A 19,892-nucleotide genomic window follows, 5' to 3' on the forward strand; every position below is an offset into this window, starting at 1 on the left:
AAGCCATGCATCTAGTGGTCCGGACCGGGAGCTCGGAGCAATAGAATGGTTTTGGTGGTGACATAACTAGCATAGCAGCTCAGCGCTAGCTGGTTAGCATGCTAACTCCATTAAGTGTCTCTGCAACACAACAGCGTACATAGATGTCATTATGTTAAAACTTATTTCTTCACATTCAGATGATAGTTTTAGTTCATTTTTTATTTATTTATTTATTTTCAATCAAAATTCCTGCATATTGCACCTTTAAATCAAGGATCAGAACACTTGTTAGCTCTCAAAACACACTGTGAGGATTAATTGATGACGATCAGGGACGTGATTAGCCTACTTTGGTCTGCCAACCACATACAACTTGCTGATTCCTGGGGTCCTTCCAATGAAACAAAAGACCAGCTCAGCAAAAGATTTTCGCTCCTTTCAAAATCAGAAAAACAGATCGGTGTCGAGCTTTAGAACAGAAACATGCATTAAATGAAAGGGTGGCTGTCCCGGCTAATATAGACGACAAATCCTATTGAGGCCAATAGAGGAGCTTTAGCTGGACCAGGAGGGAACAGCTGTCCTTGCCTTCGACGAGCCAGCGCACTCGGTTGTAAGCTGCCTTACATTGACTCTATTGAGACGCAGCCACACATAAAGCCCCGCTGGCAAGAAACTGTTGACGTCTGCTGTACGCTCGTGTTAATTTATGCAGGATTATGCTAATTGGCAGGAGCTGTTGTGAACCTTTCACACACAGGAATGTCTCTGAATGCCTAACGGTAGCCTGTGGAAAGACATGAGCGCTATATACTATTTCTGTCCCCCCACCCGTACCCCCCTCCTTTTATTTACTGACTCAATACACTCCCTTTAACCTTGAGGGATGAATCTGTAATCTTCATAAAAGTTCTGCTGGATTTACAAGAATGCGGCCTGCACACAAGTGTTAGGTTCAAGAGGGAAAATACCAAAATGATCAGTTCTGAGATGTAGAAAAACAAAACTTTATTTGAATCCCATGTGACCCCTATTTGCCACAAACATTGCACAGTATGAAAAGAAATCACATCATTGGGCATCATGTCACATTTAACTATACACATGGTCCTATTATACATGAAAATGCTTTTTTGGTGATTTCAAAAAAATGCTGTCTTTGTCAGGTTTGTAAAAAACAAAAAAACAAAAAAAACAGCAAATGCAGACATCTGTAGTGTTTAATTTTTCCAGTCCACTGGCCGTCGTTTTGTTTTTGTCTCGCTGAGTGATGGGATGAAGGCTCAGACTATGAACCTGCTACATTGGTCATCTGAAATATCCCGTGGTGGGGAGAGTAAAAAAAAAAAAAAGCATAGAGGGTTTTTTTTCTTTTAAAATAGCTAAAAGTAAAAGAAAATGACAAATTCAGAACTATACTTATACTCATGAAAAACACGTAACATTACTACAGTAGTGAATAAGTTTGTCATAGATGCCAAGAGCAAAGTATGTTTAAGACACTGAGATGACCTTCCTCTGCCTTTAGTGTGCAAACAAACGAGGCAGACCAATCAGGAGCTGATCTATGAAATGTATAACAGTAAACATGTGTGGATGTGACCAATGCGTCCGATTGGTCGGCGAAGGAGGGCTGATTCTTCTCTAAAACGATATACAGTATAATGGAAAAAAGACATAAGACAGGCAGCATTTCTCTGATAACATTTTTTGGTCCCTGTGTGCAAATAAGATACACATGTAGATTACATACGCATGTATGTGAAATGAATAAACAACTTACAGCCAAGGCACCTCGATACAGTTTTCCATAAAAAAACAATCCTCATCAATTTGATTGGTATACCAAAAATAGAAATGATCAGGCTTTCATGTGGATTTGTTCTCTGTTGCGTGCAGACAAGTCAATGAACTCTGAGGAGTTCCACAGTCGAGACACAAAGTCAGTCCTTGTTCCCTCCTCTTCTTCTTCTTCCGCTGTCACTTTCTCCCTTTAGGAGACCAGCTGTTTAGCTTGCAGCTCCATCTCTGCGGCCCGTTTGAGGGCCACGTCCACCAGGAGCTGGAAGCCGCTGAAGTCTTGTGTGAGGTCTGGAGGGGTGGGGGGAGGGGTGTTGAAGAGCCCGCTGCGGGGGCTCAGGTTGCCCTCCATGCCGGTGCCGCTGAGGATGGTGGTAGTGGTGGGGAGCGGCCCTTCATCCCGGCACCTGAGCAGCGCCTGCGCAGACTGGAGCAGCTCGGCCGCCCTGTCACAGTTCATTCCTGGCACAGAGGGTTGGGAGGCTGTCGGGCTGGCCTGCATCGCCGCGGTGACAGTGGTGTGACAGATGACAGAAGGGCGGGTGGGCATTAGAGGAGGAGAGGGGGACATGGATGTTGGAGAGGATGCGGAGGGAGATACCGCCTTCCTCAGCACGCTGGGCATGGTGGGCTCAAAGCTGGAGGGGTGGAGGATGCGTTTGTCGTAGCTCTCCTCAGTACCTGCCGCGGGACTGCTGTGCTTGGGGGACTGGGAGCTGTCGGAGAAGCTGTCGCCAGCTTTGCTGCCTTTCCTGGAAATGGTGAACTGGTTGGGATCTTTCCCGTCTTTCCTCAGCATCTCTGGAAGAAGCCGCCGGCGCGCGTTAATGAACCAGTTGCACACCTGGAAAAAGACAACAACAAAAAAAAAATGTAATCCTTGCTGTGAGAGAGCCGCATCACATGGCTTACTTACGTTCTGCCTTGCAATTTAAAAGAAAATCTGCTGGTATGTTTATCACACCAGGTGCAGACTGCACCTGTGAGTTCAATAGAGAAATCAAACTGAACGGGTAAACACCACCCATCGCACTACAGGCTGTACATTTCACACCATTAGTATTTCCTGTGTATCACTTTACCACTGGAGACGAAACAGAACTCAAACTCAGACTGTGAGACGGTAAACATCAACTTTCAACACCAAAAAAAGTCTAATTAAACCTGTAATTTAAACTACTTTTCAATACAAAGTCATCTCCTTTGTCATAGCAGTAATCACGCGGTCATCTCTCCTCTCTCTTTCCTCGCTCCTCCAGGCTAGTCTCAACTGGCTCGGGGAGACTTTGCAGCTCTAACCATGTAAATGACTCTGCATTGTTCCCAGACAGCTGGGATGGAAAGGGGCTGGAGGGAGGGAAATTCCTGTCCGAGCGCCTCAGCCAAGCCCACAGCACACACAGTTTACTCACGGTGTCTCAGGCTTTTAATGTTGCGACATCAAGCTGGTTTGGATGACCTTCAATTCACTGCTCATGTGTCATGTTTTGTTTGCAATCCAGACAGGAAGTGACTCAGGCGAGCTGACACTTGCTTCCCCTTGACTTTTACAGCGGTCTGTTTACACTCTTAAGGGTTTTTTTTTTTTTTTTTGCGCTGGTAATCTTATCTGTCACATCTGTCAGTCGTACCTGTAGTGTGGAGAGCTGAGTCTGCTTGGACAGGAGGGCTTTCTCCTGTTCAGAGGGGTAAGCGTTGTAACGGTGCTCGTACAGCCAGTCCCGGAGGATCTGGACCGACTCCTTGGGCAGGTTCCCCCGCCGCTTCCTCTTCCCGCTACTCCCGCCGCTGGACGACAGATCCAGAGGGGCGTCCACGCTGTCCTCGTCATCCGTCTCACTCCCTGACAGCATCGTCAAGCCTGCACAAGCGGGGCAACCCAGCGAGGAGAGGGAAAGAAAGAGAGAGAGAGAGAAAGGGACAAAGATGAATATGTATCCTCTTATGTCAGACACCCTGTTGTGGGTCCGCCAGCCGCTCTGCCGCAGCCGTTTACCAAAAACGCAAGCTGTCTGGGAGGCAGCTGATGTGTCAGAAGCAAGCTGTCAAGTTCAGCCATGTGATTCATATAAGGAGCAAAGGAGGGTGTGAGGAGGAGGAGGAGGAGGAGGAGGGAGTCGGTGAGGGAGGGTTAGAGAGGAGACTAGAGGAGAGGAGAGGAGGGGGGGACGTCACAAAGGCTGGTCTGATGCTGTGGCAGTTATAAAACCTGCCTCGACAAATACAGACAGCGAGCACACCTTGCGTGCTCGGATAAGTAAAGCACACGGGGGCTGGCCACAGGAACAATCGCTCTACAAAGGGGGATTTTGTTTTTGAAGACCGGCAACAGTGTGTTCAGAGAGATTAGAGACCTGCTTTCTTTCTTTGCTTCTCTTTTTTCTTTTTTTTAAATTTAGGCATGTCTAATCAAAGTCAATCATGATCAAACAGGATTCTGGAAGCCTTTGAGCCACTTTACGTGTCAGCCAGGGGGAATAAAACCTGTTTGTAAAAACACAGCTTAATCACAATTTTTTTTTTTCTTTTTTAAAAATAACACAAATAAGCACTTTTATTTTGGTAGTTGCTCCCATGACGCTGTGCAGCTCTGCCCGTGCAGAGGGCAGACGAGACTCCATTAAGAAAATCCTGAATTTAAGAAGCTCTCTCTTCGTGCAGCTCTTGCTCTGGGGCAGGACTGGTGGGGAAGGCAATAAGAAAGTTCCCAAGTCTGAAGCGGCCAACAGGATGAGGTAATTACGTAGGCTGGAGGAAAAAAAGAAAAGAAAAAAAAAAAGAGGGGAAGGGGGAGGGGAGACCTGTTGCAAATCAGCGTCTCCAGACTAAACAAAAGAATCCGGGGCTGCGTGCTTCTTTGTATGCGATTCAAAAGTTTCTAACACGCAAAACAAGCGAGTTCGTCCCCAAAAAACAAACTCCCTCCAAGATATCTTTGACATAAAGTCACGTTTTATTTTTTTTCAAAAAGCCAGGAAGTCGCTCATTTTGTGAGTTTTGAAACAAACTTGTACGAAGGGTTTTCTTCTCTCTATTGTGTGTTAGTGTCGAGTGTGTGCGCGCTGCACCACGAGGTCCGTGAATGTAACAAGGCAGGCAACTTCCCACAATGAGGTCAGGATGAACACTAGCCTACATTTGGTGGATTTTAATCCAATTTAAAGCAGAGCTGGAGGTGTTTCCGACGTTAAAGACACGCTGTATTGTTTCTTTTAAAGCGTGTGTGTCGTAAGAAAAAAAACCCCGCAACACTTGAAACTCTCCAACTCGCGACAGTCGCCAAACTTCAAACTTCGTATCCCTTTTTTTTTTTCAAACTTCGACACAAATGTAGCTGAGTTAGCTTCTGTCCTCGCTAACGCTGTTGCTCGGTTTAAATTCAGTTTCGACGTGTTTGTGTGTGCTTTAAACTTAGCCGAATGAAAAACCGAGGCAAGAAACAACACATACACAAAAGAACAACACACACGTCCAGACAGCCGTCAAAACGCCAATAAAACACAACACCAAAGATATAAAACAGCAGAATTAATGCTCAATGCTAGCGATATCGACTTTTGACACCGCGCCAGCACATGGCAGAAAGAAAAAGCCCCCTGTCATGTCTGGAAAGGAAACAATAGGCTGCGTGGTTCTCATATGAGGGCAATCAGCTCTGTTGGTCGTTTCTCTTCAGCTGAAATCGACTTTCAAAAAAAAAGAAAAGAAGAAGAGATCTTACCCTTTTTCGTCTTCATCTCCGTGCGTAAAATGCCCACTTTGTCCTCGTTGGAGCGCAAGAAGAAAAAAAATTGCCTTTGTGTTTTTTTTCTGTTCTTCTTCTTTCCGCCAGATATCCACAGTGTGTGTCCGTATATCCGAAAAAATCCTTATTCATCAAAACTCGCTTTTTTTTTTCTTTTTCTTTTTTTGCTCCCCTTGCTTTGTGTTGTCCTCTTCTAGTCGTCCTGGGGTATTTTTTTGGATAGTTAAGCTTTTCTTTTTTCCTTGTCTTTTTTTTTTTTTTTTTACCTGAGATCTCTCGCGTCCCTTCGGCTCAAAGCCCTTTTTCTCATTGCCTTGTGTGTGTTTGATCCTGAAACTGGGTGACAGCTATCTTTGACAGCTGCGTGACTCAACGCACAAGAGATCCTCCCACCGTGGAGGGCAGAGGAAAAATCTCTGACATCAGCATGCCTTGTTCCACTGACATGGATACAAGTCTCGCTTTTACGCGTCTTTAAACCCGCTGCAGACCCTCGTCCGCACGGTCACACAACACACAACCAAACAACAACAGTGTGTATTAACATTAAATGACGTTACGCGGGGAGGCGACGGTTTAGGCGGGCGATCAGAATGACAACAACAACAACAGGCTGCTCGACAGCACTGCGGACCTCGTGGTTACATCTTACATAAATAATAACCCCAATAAATCCACGGTTTGCACCTTTATTATGGCCATGTGGTGCGTTTGAAGTCGTCCAGTAATCGATTCAGGTTACCTTATCTCACTTTATGTGTTTTTTTTTATTGTTTTGGTTTTTGTTTTTTTTTTTTGTTCTTTTGATCTCCGTGTAGTATTTTGTACAACGCGTCCCGCAGGATTGTTTGAGGCGTTTAAATGCTTCCTAATAAAATTAGCTTTTTTCTTAAATGTCACATCGAATCACCAGATGATCCTCCGAGTGACCCTTGTTGTGTTTATGTGTGTTTTACGCTACAGCACGCTCACTGTAGTCGCTTACAGATCTCATTTTGTTGTGTATTTCCTCGCTGGATTGAGGACATGTGTGGATTACAGTACACATTTAGGTGTATCGGATGCACGTTCAGCCGGTTTGGAGGTTGGTGCACCGTTTTCAGGTTACCGAAGACAAAACAGTACATAGCGAAGGAAACGATCAATGGCCTCATTTGTATGCGGTGCACAACCTTGCGACAGCTGCTGTAGCATCGTCTCTTTGCATGCATTTGTTCCAGACAGGCGTTCGTGTCTTCCCCCCGCCGAGAAAGCGAAATGTCGCCCCCGTGTGTGCAGATCCCGCGCTGCACTTGAACGCAGCACCGCAGGGCAAACGCGAGGTTTTCGGACGCCCTCTGGTGGTTGTTTGGTGAATTGCCAACAAACATCACCATCACGCCACGCTTTTTGATATTTTAGTTGGCTGTAAGTGATAAATACATGTGTGACAAAGTAAATTCAAAAGTTTTATTACTTCTAGAGGGTTTAAAGGGATAGTGTGCAGTTTTGGAGAATAACAAAACTCAGAACTTGAATATTTATATTGTGAATTATGTAATGAAACAAGCTCAGAAATATGTATTGGTTTCTATAACTGATTAATAACTGTTCTCAGAGGAAAATAAGGCCCAGAACACTGTTTAAAGCTAGAAATATGGCAGGGTCCGCCACGTATAAACAAAGTAAAACAGTATGAAATTGTGTTGTCCTTTAAACTCAGTTTGTTTATTTTGTTTACCTAGAAATGAAAATGAAGAGTTCTTTTAATTAGACCTTAGTAAAGAGCTTTCTCCTCTGATTAAAATTTCTTCCTCCCAAACTACACAATGCACCTTTTAATAAAGTGCTAAATGCTTTTTAAATTAAAAAAAAAACCACCATAGGACAGTCAAAGTTAATGATAATTGTGCTTTTACAGCTGCAGTTGTGGCTTGCTCCTCAGAGGTAAGGTCTATTTTAAGCGCTCACATTCTCACTAAACACCACTAGTGTGAGTCTGCTGGCTGAAACAGTCATTGCGTTATAAATAGAGATGTGAGCAGGTTAGGCACGTAGCAGCCTGCTGTTGCCAGTAATTCAGTATCAGCCAGTTCTATCGTTGTACGCTGTGTATCACAAATAGTGCTTCATGCTGAGGAATGTTGTAATTATAGAAATACTGGTTGGAAATGGTGTGTTTGATTGATCATATTACTAAATTTACAATAACAACTGAACTTCAGATAAACACGTTCAGGTTTTTGTGTGTTTGCTGTGTTGTTGTGTGTGTTTGGCACATTTTTTAACAGTGTAATAAGGAGGCAGGCCCATAAAAGAGAGGTGTTGTGTTTATTATGTGATGTCCAATGTTCCCTTCATACTTATTAAACCTAAACAGGACTTCTGCCTTTGTCCAACTTAACTTTTTTGATGGCTATTTCTCATGTAAACAACTTTATTGACAGTACATTTGAGTGGATAAATGTGTTTTTTTTGGCCTGAAGACAACATTAGAACAGTCTCTTACTATTTAAGGTTCATTTTTACGTCTTATTACTGACATGATTGAACGGTGACGCATCACATCCTTCACATTTTTCGACTTGTGGTCAAACACTGCTCTGCTCCAGCCAGGACATGAAAGTTGAGAGCTGTGTGAAGCCGCCCAGAGGCACCAGGAGCGAGACAGGATATGAGGCTGGTTTTGCCTTCAAAATTAAACGAATTATTACTTATTCTGGGTCTAGAATTATCCTACAAGGATGCTATCAGCACATAACCATGACTTGTTTTCCTGTTTACAAATAATTCTATGTAGATGTAAAAAGAAAAGTATTTGTCAAGATGTATTAGTGATAAAAATAAATATTATACCAGTAGAGACACATTGATCGGTATATAAAGTCAGGTTCATTCTTGTACCCATACTTATGTTAAAGGTGCACTATGTTGTTTTGGGGGGAAAAAATCAAACTAATGTTTACAATATGAATGAGGCAATACTGCCAACTATAAATACAATTATATATATTTTTCTATGACTGAATAAACAAACTGCTCTCAGAGGAAAATACTGTTTAAAGCTGGAAAAGGTGGCAGGGTCCGCCACATATAAACAAAGTTGGAAACTGTGTTATCCTTCAAGATCAGTTTGTTTATTTAGTTTATACAGTTAGAAAAACAAAGTTTGATTAGGGAAAGAAGTCGACTGTAGCGCAGAGGGGTAGAGCCAGCGTCTTGTTATTGGAAGGTCGCTGGTTCGACTCTAATGGTCTGCATGTCGAAGTGTCCTTGGGCAAGATACTGACCACCAAACATTTCCTGATGTGCTGGTCATAGCAGCCACCGCCATCACTGCATAAATTACTGTCAGTCGCTTTGGACAAAAGTGTCTGCCAAATGCCCTTAAATGTGAATAAAGATGATAAATAATAAGAAAGTGAATATTTGTCTGAAACTTTAAGTAAACTTTTACACAGTATATTTCAGAGTGTTTTTATTACTGTACTTGAGATTAAAAAGGTGTTAAGGTTATAATAAAATAATAAAGCAGGAGTAAAGTTACTTCTCTCACCTTCTTAGCTGTACTGTATTGTTCGTGGACAAGTGTTTTATTTTGAAAGCGTGTGAGCGGAAGCCGTGCGTGGTTCGCTCTGTGTGCGTGACGCTGTTAAAGCAGACCAGTGTCCTGTAACAGTTTGAAGTCTAAAATTAGGGAGGCACCCCGACAGCAAATGACGGAAGGAGTCCAAAGTGGCCCGTCTGCTCGTCTCCTCTGGTCAATGGTGACAGCTCAGGACCATGGAAACGTTCCCTACAACTTCTCTGTTGTCTCTGACATGGAGCGTATTTTTAGCCCTTGTTGTCATCTCTCCGTAACAGCCCGGCCGCGGCGCTCGGTATAAAGGACTCCCTTCAAAATGCAGCTGTACAACAGTGCGCTGACACACTACCCGAGGTCGTCCCGCAAAGTTACAGTAACTTTACTGACCGGATCGGAGCGTGTGAACGGGACGACAGCGAGCTCCTCCGAGGCGGGATCCACACACCCAACCACAAGTCCTCCAGCGACCAACGGGGATCAGGAGCGAGAGGCTGCTGCTGCTGCTGCTTCGACCTCAACTTCGACTTCGACTTCTACTTCTTCCGCAAACATGCCTGCCAACCACGAGTTTTCATGCTACGGGGCTTCATCCATGAGGCCGATTTACTTCACATCGACCGCTGAGATATTGATCCGCAGACCTGACGGGGTGGAGAGGTCCGTCCCTGTCCACATCGTGAGGGAGAACAAGACCAAACCTCCGTCCCCTGACTCCCACCAGGGTGAGCGTTTCCTCTGTACTGACTCTGATGTGATTGACCTGATAGATAATCTCAGAAACGGGACGGATGAGCTTTTCCCCGACTGTCCGGAGCTGGTTGGAAATCACCTTTTCAGCAGCAGCAGCAGCAACAACATCTGCAGACCTGGAATAGATGAAAACAAGAGGATGGTTAGAAGTTCGAGTGAGGACGATGAGGTTTCAGTGACTAATCCCCCCTTCAGATGCAATGGATGGGCCTCTGCACATGAAGCGGAGCAGGTTCCCTCCAGGGCAGCTGAGCCAGAAGTCCTCATGAAGGAAGGTTTAAGCGATCCGAGTCGAAGCCAGGCGTCAGACGAGAGACGGGCCTTCGAGCTCAGCGTCCTGCAGGAGTCCGCCCCGCAGAGATGCCACCAGAGAGAGGACGTCAACGATAAGGTCACCCGCTACCTGGCTGAAGTGGAGAAGCAGAACAAGTACCTCCAGGAGAGGAACAAGTACCGGTACCACATCATTCCAGACGGGAACTGTCTGTACAGGGCTGTGTGCAAGGCCACGTACGGGGACCAGGCCAGGCACGGGGAGCTGAGGGAGCAGACGGTGCACCACATCGCAGACCACCTGGACGAGTTCAACCCCATCATCGAAGGGGACGTGGGGGAGTTCCTCATCAACGCGGCGCAGGACGGCGCCTGGGCAGGATACCCCGAGCTCCTCGCCATGAGCCAGATGCTGAACGTCATCATCCACCTGACGACAGGAGGCAGCCTGGAGAGCCCCACCGTCTCCACCATGGTGCACTACCTCGGCGAGGAGGACTCCTCCAAACCGGCCATCTGGCTGAGTTGGCTCAGCAACGGTCACTACGACGTCCTCCTGGACAATCGCCTCCCCAACCCGGAGTACGAGGACTGGTGCAGACACTCCCAGATGCAGAGGAAAAGGGACGAGGAGCTGGCGAAGTCCATGGCTGCCTCCTTGTCCAAGATGTACATTGAGCAAAATGGATGCGCGTGAAACGAGAAACCGTCGCACTGATACAGTAGAACACAGACGCACTGACTCTGCTTGGTTTTCTACATGCTTGAAATTATTTTTATAAGATTTCTATTGTGAGAGAAAGGAAGTGCAGTGCACGTATTTTGGTTTTTGTATTACGCCAGCGATGCCAAATTAGTGGCAGTGGTCTCTGAAGAGTGTTTGAAAGTGTGTGAGCCTGTTCCTCGGCGTAGTTTGGGTTATGTTGACATGATTTAAACTCTTTTCACTTCCTGTACATGGCAGTGCTTTTCGATATATACAGTATTTATTTGCCTTTTATTGTCAGACCAGTTTTTTTTTTTTCTATATTTCCTGTGCTTTGTTAGGCCGTCGCCAGTTACAGAGAAACTCTGTGTTGCCATTTTTTTCATGGTTTGATATCTGTATAGCTGCTCTCTTTTGCACAGAAGTCCTATCAAGACAAGTCCAGAGAGTTTTTTGATTTGTGCCTGTGAGAACTATTCAAGGGTTCTTTTTCCATTATTCCAGTACCTTTCTTGGCTTTTTGAGAAAAAACATTTCAAAATAAAGTTCAGAAGAAACCTGATTCGCAATGATCTGATGTTGAATTTGCACGATTGGCTGCTCGATGACCCGTCTATCGTGTCCTCCCCCGTCAGAGTTACACGTTCCTTCCTTCCTTTCTTTTTTCCATGAGATTGCAGCTCGGCAGGCTGTAGAAATGATGTGTGCAGTGCTCATCCTCCATCCCCTGCTGTCCTTAAGTGAAAAGCGATGTCAGGAGTGTATTACATTCAATGACTGGAGCCTGCAACCTCTATTTCAGGTCACGCCGCAGAAATTAAGTGATTGTGGTCTCAGTACACAGATCACGAGGAAACTTTGAGTCGTTTATTCTCTCTGTTTTTGCTCTTTCCTGGGAGGAATATCTGACTCTGTAGCTGCTAATCAGTCTCTATCTGTGGCGGTCTGGAGCTCGATGCCGAGCAGGTAGCGTTCAGTTCATCTAAACAGTTAAATTATGAGCTCGACAGCTCAACAATGAGCTACAAAGCGCCGTAGGGGGAGCAGCAGATTCCTTGTAGCTTCAACACTCTGAGCAACACATTTCATGTTGTAACACTTTGTACATCCTCATCCACATACCGATAGAACGTCAGAGGGTGATTTGTAGTCCACAAAACAACATTCTGTCTTAACGGAAGTAAATGGGGACATATAATGGCTCCATAGAGTCTGTCTGGTGTACTCCAAGTCTACGGAAGCCCTGGCAGGCCAATTTGATTCAGACCAAAAAGAAATATATATATATATGAGCTCTTTTAAATAAATAAATAAATATAATTAAATAAAAGCTAAAATCGTCACAGTAGCTGTTAAGGTAAAATAATTAGTCACACCCGGTCTAATGTGGATGCACGGCGCACTGTAATCCTGTTCTTTCCATTTCAATGTGGGATCCGGAGTTTTTTACTCCCCCTCTACTTCAGTTGTTTTAAGAGAATGCTGCGATGTGGTCTTGCTTGTGAAGCTCCAGAAATGTTGTTTTTTTTTTTTTTACTACAAAAGGTGAAGGTGCGTAGAAAAGGACTCAATTTGAATTCTTTTGGGGTGAACTTACTCTCAAAGTTAGAAAACTTTATAAGAAATGTTTTACTTTCACGTCTGTCTCTGGTTTCTTAACCTTTCAGAAAATATTTTGTAATGTAAAAAGTTCCTAAAAGCATTTAAAAAGTTGTCGTGTATGACATCTGTCATGGGCTCAGACAGTATATATTCATACATGTCAATATATGTACATTCCCAAAAGATGCTGTCTACCAGTAAAGTCACAGTTTTAAGGTATTGTATCATGGGGTCATGAATTAATCATCTATATGTCATAAAACCAGCTGTTTTTCAATGATGAAAAGTTTGTGACACTAGGTAGCCTGAAGAAGTGCAGTCCCTATACAAATAAACATTCAGTTAAATTAAAGAATATAAACGTTTTGTCCACTTTACTACAATACCTGATGATCTGTTAAAGGTGTTCTGTGTAGTTTGGGGAAAGAAATGTTAATAGGAAGAAAGAGATCTTCACTGACTGATTTCTCTACATCCCTTCGTTTTCATGACCTTAAAGGACAACACATTCTCATACTGTTTTACTTTGTTTATATGTGGCGGACCCTGCCACCTCTCTACCCTCGAACAGTGTTCTCCTCTGAGAAAAAGCTTGTTTATCCAGTTATGAAAAAAACAAATAGGTCTGAGTTTGTATTTTTTTACCTCATCAACATTGGAAAAATCAAAATTTGGAGTTTGTATTCCTTCTCCTCAGTGGCCCTTTAAGATTGGAACTAATCACATGACGTCACAGTGAGTTGGTCATTTGTTAATTATGAGCATCATACACTGCAGATAGCTACTTCCTGTATTCATTCGTGCGTTAAATCATCAGAGTGCAGGAGCAAAGCATTACTCAGGCACCCTTGTTATGAAGTTTGAGCCATTACACTTTTCCACCACTGGGTGTCACTGTAGCCCCCCTTTATAAACTCTGACAAAGTTACTCTAACATTAAGGGGATTTGTGTTTCTTTTTAAAGTGGCTGCCGCTCTGGATTATGGGACCTACTGCACTGAAACTGAAACGTTTCCTCTCTGTTTATATGAGTCATATGAATGATGGGGAACATTTGGGGATTACTGTTTTAAAATGAACTCCTTTTTTTCTGAATCATGGTCAATTTTGTCTCAGCTTCCCGATTCAAGTGAAAGATACGAGCCCCTGTGTTCATAACACATCAGTTTATTTACACAACCACCTCCTCCTCGTCATCATCATCATCATCATCATCATCATCATGGTGTTTACTATGGATCGTTTTTCCCTGAAAGATTTACTGTGATGACGTAACCCTGCAGTCATGTGGACATTACTGAGGGAGAGAGGGAAAAGTTTTTTGGGTTTTTTAAAATCTTTTTCTTTCTTTCTTTAATGCGGAAGGAGAGACAGCGCCTCTCCGCGCTCCGGTGCGTCTCGTACGGATCATAAAGGCTTCAGAGGAGCAGAGGGCAGGTGAGAGTGGACCGAACCGGCTGCTGCTGCTGCTGCTGCTGCTGCTGGTGGTTCACCCGCAGTACTGGCACACAGTCAGCACACACACACACACACACACACACTCAGGGAGCAGAGCGGAGAGAAAGTCAATGACAGACGCTCCCCACCCGGCGTGTAAGCGCGACTGTGTGTGTGAAGGACTCCCACGCTCCACAGCGCACCGGACACGCCGCTCACCTGCCTCCAACTTACCGGATACTTTGGAAAACAGCGGACACCCCCACGAGGACGCAGTCACGCCGGTGGTTCGGACATGTCGGGACACCGGGTGCAGTTCGCGGACCTTCCTCCGAGTGAGCACAAAGGAAGTCCCAAATTTCACAGTAAGTAGAAAATCTACTGAGCTTTAAGAACTCGTGAAGTTTCAGGCTCATGATTTGGTAGCAGGCTTCCTCTGTTGAGCTGTCAGGAACTGTATAGTGACTCAGACAAGAGTTAAAGATAATGTCACGTAGAAATCCCCATTGGAAGTGTGTTTTTCTTTCGTTTTTCTATCAGTACTACGAGTAATTATACTCCACACTTTGCTGTAAATGCTCAGCTGTCTTAAAGGGGCACTATGTCTTAGTTTTTATGAGCTAATGATACAAACTCATACTTCTTTTTTTCTATTACTGAAAATACTGTTAGGAGCTAGAAAAAGGTGGCAGGGTCCGCCACATGAAAACAAGACATAACAAGATGGAACGGTGTTGATTCAGTCATGAACACAAAGAGAGTTTGTTCATCTGGCTCGTTAGTGAAGAGCTTTCTCTTCTTCTCCAAAACTACGTAGTGCTCCTTTAAGTCAAGCTGCAGCTGTGCTCCACAGACCTTAGACTTTATTAAACTTCTCTACATGCTTCGGTGTCAGTCAGTAAAATACAACCAAGGGGAAAAGTCCCAGCTGATTAAAGGTAAGTTTTTTAAAATAGTTTTTTATATCATGTCTTATAATTTCCAGGCACGACTTTGGTCGTTTGCCGTGTTTTGTCTCAGAGGTCGATGTGAGTCTGCTCTTGAGATGCACCCCGCATGTGTATCAGTGGTGTGATCCCATCCACTCCTCACTTAATACACTTATCTGAAGTGGCAGTTGCCCTTTACGTGCTGCTGCTGCTGCTGTTAACTTTTTGTCATCCATGTTCTCTTTAATTAAGGTGACGCTCACCTTTTAGATGCATTTAGCGAACCACTTCCCTGCATCCCACAGTCCTTTTAAGAGTGTCACCACGTTCAGAGCTTTTATTTTTCCCCCCTGCTTTGGATGGCACAAGTAAAGTGCCTCTCTCATCGCATGTGAGGTGCGACGGCGCCTTGCCTCGCCTGCTGTGTGCTGCAGTGGATGCACTACAGCATGAGACACAGGGAAGCTGAGCTCATCTCCATGGTGACAGGTTGAGTGACAGGACACGTGAGGCGGCACGCAATGGAAAATTGCCAGTTTGCTGCAAAGCCCCCCCACCAGAGAGGTGCATCTACAGTGCGGTCTGGTGCTGTGACGGCGCATGTGCGAGCGTGTGATATATTTGTACCCATGATGGCAGCTGTTCTGGCAGCCTGATGTGTGTTTTGTCACAGTCAGTCAGTAGCATGCATGTGGGCGAAAAGGGCTGATGCGTGCAGCTCGGGCTCAGGTTGTATGCAGGGCGCGCAGCTTCAGCAGCAAACCAGTTTTCTGACTCAGCCCATCCTTGTGCTCCCGCTGTCCAGATGCAAGTGACAGTGAGGGTCAAGTTTCAGTCCCTTCTCTTTCCCTCCCTCCGATCTCTCTCTCACACACACACACACACACCTACCACACTCTCAACCTCTCGCCTGGATCAAGGCCAGGAATAGATTGCCAAGTTTTAATATGTATATTATTAGACACATGAAATACAAATAGCACCTGTACAGCAACAGAGCAGCGGCTCATCCATCGCTCCATTCATTCTCAGGCTGCTGGTAACAGCTCGGAGAGAGAATAACTCATCAGTTCAGAGCTCTAAGTTTGAGCCAGTGATATTCGTTTCAGTCTACGTAGCCATGGTGGCTGTCGCTGCTCACGCTAACTACCAACTGTTCCTCACTGTTGCGCCTTGTTGCAGGTGAAAACACGCTTGTTCCCGCGTGACATTTCCCAAGAAAGCTTATTTTTAAACATTCATAAACAGATCACAGCGTAAGCCTCATGTTGCACTGTAAGAGTTGAATAAAAATGTGTGACAGATTATTACTTAAACCTTTCCCCTCTTAGTCTGCATTAAAAACTGTTATTGCATAGTTACAGCAGGACTGTGTGTGTTTAATCACATATTCTCATAGTTCTTGCTACATGGAAGTACTAACATGCCTGTGAAAGACTGACGTTTGTAAAGCGCTCCTCAGAAGGCTTGAATCAGTGTAATCAGAATATATCTTTGAATGATGGTTCACGCTTTTGCGTTTTAGAAAGCTCTCTTTAGTAATACATGTTATTTACCTCTGAGCAAAGTCAAATAAAAATGTCAGAGATCAAGACAGTAATGTCTAAAAAGCTGGAATTAACAGGCAGGTTGCTTTTGGAAAAAAAAAGCATTTCTTGAAAGTTCAAACTAGAAAATAGAAGGTTAGTATCAGGTTAGCATGGTTGGAATTGGATCCAGGAATATCAGCTGAACACGGACTGACAAATCTTTTAAACCTGTTTAATCTAACCACAGAGTTGCCTGAAGAGGGACCAGAGAAAAACAAGTTATTTAGAGTGCACCTGCGCCATTGTGGTCTTGTGTAAATTCAAGTTTTAATCATCTAATTATTGTTTACTGGAGCGTAAACTCTTTGGGGCAGTCATAGAGTGCATACCTCTACCAAGCCTCTACCATCCCCTTTTGCATTTACTCATAGATCTCAACAACTGGCAGGTTTTTTTTTTCATCATGATCCATGAATTATTACTTGAGAAATTACCTAAAAAGTAAAAAAAAAAAAAAACCCAACACCATCTCGTAATGTTAATCCAGGATCCGCCTCTTTATCCGGATCCACACCAAACTTAAAGTGGGTCTATTCTGGGCCAAGTCTCAACCCCTTTTGAAGTTCGTTGGAAATCAGTTCACTAGTTTTTGCGTAATCCTGGTAACAAACCAACACACAGATGTTGGGGGTGGAAACACAAGGCCATTTTTGAAGGAAGGAAGGAAAACAGTTGATAATAACTTTACAACTGTTCTGTGTGTCAGTACTTTCACATGGCCAAACTGGAGATACACTCGGTATTCCGCTGCGTTAGTGTCAACTGAAGACTAAGAGACAAAAAAGTAAAAGATGCGTTGTGTTTTTAAAGACATGGCCAGCTTAGTTTCCTCCTCAGAGATTTGTTGACTCATCTGAGTGGGTTACGTGAAGAAAGGTTGTTTCCCCCTTGCTCCTAATCTGTTCCACTGTGTTCCCATTCTCCATTTCACCCTCAGCTGTTGTGGGACTACCAGAGTCATGTTTTCCCTGCAAAGAGCCAGAACAGCTCCCACAGGGTTCTCACCACTGATGTTGTGGATCTAGCTGCCATCGTCATTCCTTTAAAGTGTCCTTTAGTTTTAAAAATTGTGATTAATCCTTCTTATAGCGAGGTGAATATATTTTCTTACTCTGTCTGTAGAGCTGCACTTTACTGAGTAAAACAGTGATGTGTCTCTCAGTGAGCTGCTTTACATGCTGACAGCTGCACTCTGAGCCACGATGTTCACTGTCTCAGGTTTCCGGTGAAATTCTGAAGATTATATCAAGAGTTTCTGGAGAGGGATATGCAGTCTTGGTTGGACGGGCTGAGTGAAGATATTGCTTTATCTTTTCTCATCACGAAGAGAGGGTGGAGTCCCTAAACATCCAGCTGAGTCACTATAACTTCACAAGGAACAGCTTAAAGCTCTCAGCAGTTCCCTCTCTGCTTCTGCCAAGAAGTTCTGACAACTGATGTTGTTTCTGCAGTTCATTCCATAGGTCTTTCTCCATCAATTCAAGTCTGTCATGTCTCTTTGTCAATGAGCCAGTTTAATCACACCGACTTGTTGTCTGTCCAGATTTTCTGCCGTTTCACGGCACAAGAGCCATCTGGTTCTCAACTGTCATATCACTCTGTCCTTTATACACATATCTTTTTATGTGCTGACTGAAAAGAGATTAAAATAATGATTGAAATATAAAATAAATATTAAAATAAATGAACAAGATTACATGGTTTAAACGTGTAATTGTAAACAGCTTATCTTTTCTCTCTCCAGTTGTTGAAGGTGTAATTGGCCAGAATTTGAAGGTATCCCATAACTTTAGGGGCAGCATAATTGTGTACTGCTTCTAAGTATACACTTAGCTGCCATTAGCAAGAAGCTCAGTTAGCCATGGAGCTAAGTGACCCTATTAGCTGAATGTCTGTTGGCAGTCAGCGGGGCTCAGCAAGGCTGCCAGACTCACCTCCTTGTGAACATGGCTGGACACAAGGCCCGGACCAGCCTCTGACATGAAAGATGTCATTTTGACAACAAGAGATGAAGTACAGAGGCGATTTACAGCTCGGCTCTGACCAGGACAAGACAGGTGTGTTTGCAGAGGAGGAGTGGGAGAGAGGTGCCTGCATGCATGCATACAGACAACAACCTGTTAGACATCTTGTCAGGTCAACACTTACGCGCTGCTGTGGTTATAAATGTGAATAAAGATACAGATTGTGGCCTTAAACGAACAGTGATGGGTGAAAGTGTGCTGGGTGGTGTCTTGGGTGTTTTAAAAAGCTGAACATATTTGCATATTTAAATGAAATACCCTGCCCTACCTTGCTTTCATGAGAGGCTGTAACAATAACCAACACTTCAGATGATTTGCTACACCATCATAAAGTGCTGTGCAAGAATAGGGGTCCAAACAGACTTTAGCATCATAATAAAAAGGAAGATCTGGCAGTGCTGCTGACTCCATTAGCCCATTAACACTCACTTCGGATGAGTTTCCACTTTGCCCTTGTTAAAACTACACTGCTATAATCACTTATCAGCGTCCTTTTGTCAGGATGTCCAGGACAAACTGTAAACATGGCTGCGCACTATCATATTCACAGCCCCTGTATGTGAAAACGCCTGGAAATGCCATCGCTGTGTTGGAATGATAATCACAGAATGTGCTTCTTTACCAGCTCAGGAATGCAGGAGGGTGTCTGTCCCAGTGTCAAGCTTTGGAAACCAGGGGCGGGCTGCTGTCTCCTCGGCTTCTAATTCTCAGCGAAAAACAAATTAAACAGTCGTGGAGGTGGGAAAAAAGCGTGGCCTTAATTTCCGCCGACATATTTGCTATACATAGCTCATTCACTCCTATTAATGGCATCTTTATAGCGAGCGGCCGTCCACTCGGGCGAGGTGTGAAGTGCCCTGTTTGGCAGGCTGTCCGCCCAATTGAAGATGCTGATCACATTGGATAGGCACTTGAGATGATCCTTCTGGAAATAGCCGAGCCCCTGAGACGCTAAACAGCTGTTTTCACAGCGGATTAAAAGCCTGTCCCTTAAGGGCTCTTAAGTTCCCGTAGAGTTTAAAAACGCACAGATTTAAGGGTACGCTGTGGCCTCCCCTGCCCATGAGTAATAAGCTGCTGCTCCAGATTTAACTGGGGATGCTGCAGCCTGATAAAAGGGCAGTGACCTTGAGTTGATCTCCACTTTGTTTTTGTTACTCAAATACTGAGCATACTTACAGGCATTAGACTCAATGAATCACAGTTCCTGTCTGCATGGGGTGGTTTCAATGTAATTAGCTTCCCACAGCTTTTATTCATATTTACTGGAGCCAGTGTTGCGTTTACTGTCATTTCTTCGTAAAGGCGTTCTGTTTATTGACACTTTTTTGTATTGAGGAGGTCACTGCAGCCCAGTCACCAAGATAAATACAGGCAGCTTACGTTTCTGAAAACCACGGATGCATTCAGGTTTGTATGTGTCATCTGTACCGTACTGATATTTCTAGAATAGGTGTCATATGACCTCCACATTGCATGTATATAAGCTG

General features: G+C 44.2%; 3 protein-coding genes across 3 annotated transcripts in view; 2 read left to right on the forward strand and 1 right to left on the reverse strand.

Annotated features, from left to right (window-relative positions):
* Window positions 1-973: 973 nt before the first annotated feature.
* tgif1 (TGFB-induced factor homeobox 1) lies at window positions 974-6,144 on the reverse strand. The gene is made up of 3 exons (XM_037079687.1): window positions 5,504-6,144; window positions 3,414-3,643; window positions 974-2,626 (listed from the first exon to the last, which is right to left on the reverse strand). Exons 1-3 carry the CDS (start codon window positions 5,517-5,519, stop codon window positions 1,976-1,978), a joined length of 897 nt encoding a protein of 298 aa, XP_036935582.1. The 5' UTR covers window positions 5,520-6,144; the 3' UTR covers window positions 974-1,975.
* A 2,988-nt stretch (window positions 6,145-9,132) lies between these two features.
* Window positions 9,133-12,647, forward strand: LOC119008932 (OTU domain-containing protein 1). Its single transcript, XM_037079686.1, has one exon. The coding sequence runs from the start codon at window positions 9,409-9,411 to the stop codon at window positions 10,810-10,812; it is 1,404 nt and encodes a 467-aa protein (XP_036935581.1). The 5' UTR covers window positions 9,133-9,408; the 3' UTR covers window positions 10,813-12,647.
* A 1,160-nt stretch (window positions 12,648-13,807) lies between these two features.
* The window catches only part of si:ch211-285f17.1 (sickle tail protein), a 116,161-nt gene continuing 110,076 nt past the window's right edge, over window positions 13,808-19,892 (forward strand). Inside the window, exon 1 of the mRNA XM_037079678.1 lies at window positions 13,808-14,225. Coding sequence (XP_036935573.1) covers window positions 14,156-14,225 — 70 coding nt within the window. The 5' untranslated portion in view covers window positions 13,808-14,155. The remainder of the gene's footprint in view (window positions 14,226-19,892) is intronic.

Source organism: Acanthopagrus latus, chromosome 19, assembly GCF_904848185.1.
Source record: "Acanthopagrus latus isolate v.2019 chromosome 19, fAcaLat1.1, whole genome shotgun sequence".
Classification (NCBI taxonomy): Eukaryota; Metazoa; Chordata; class Actinopteri; order Spariformes; family Sparidae; genus Acanthopagrus; species Acanthopagrus latus.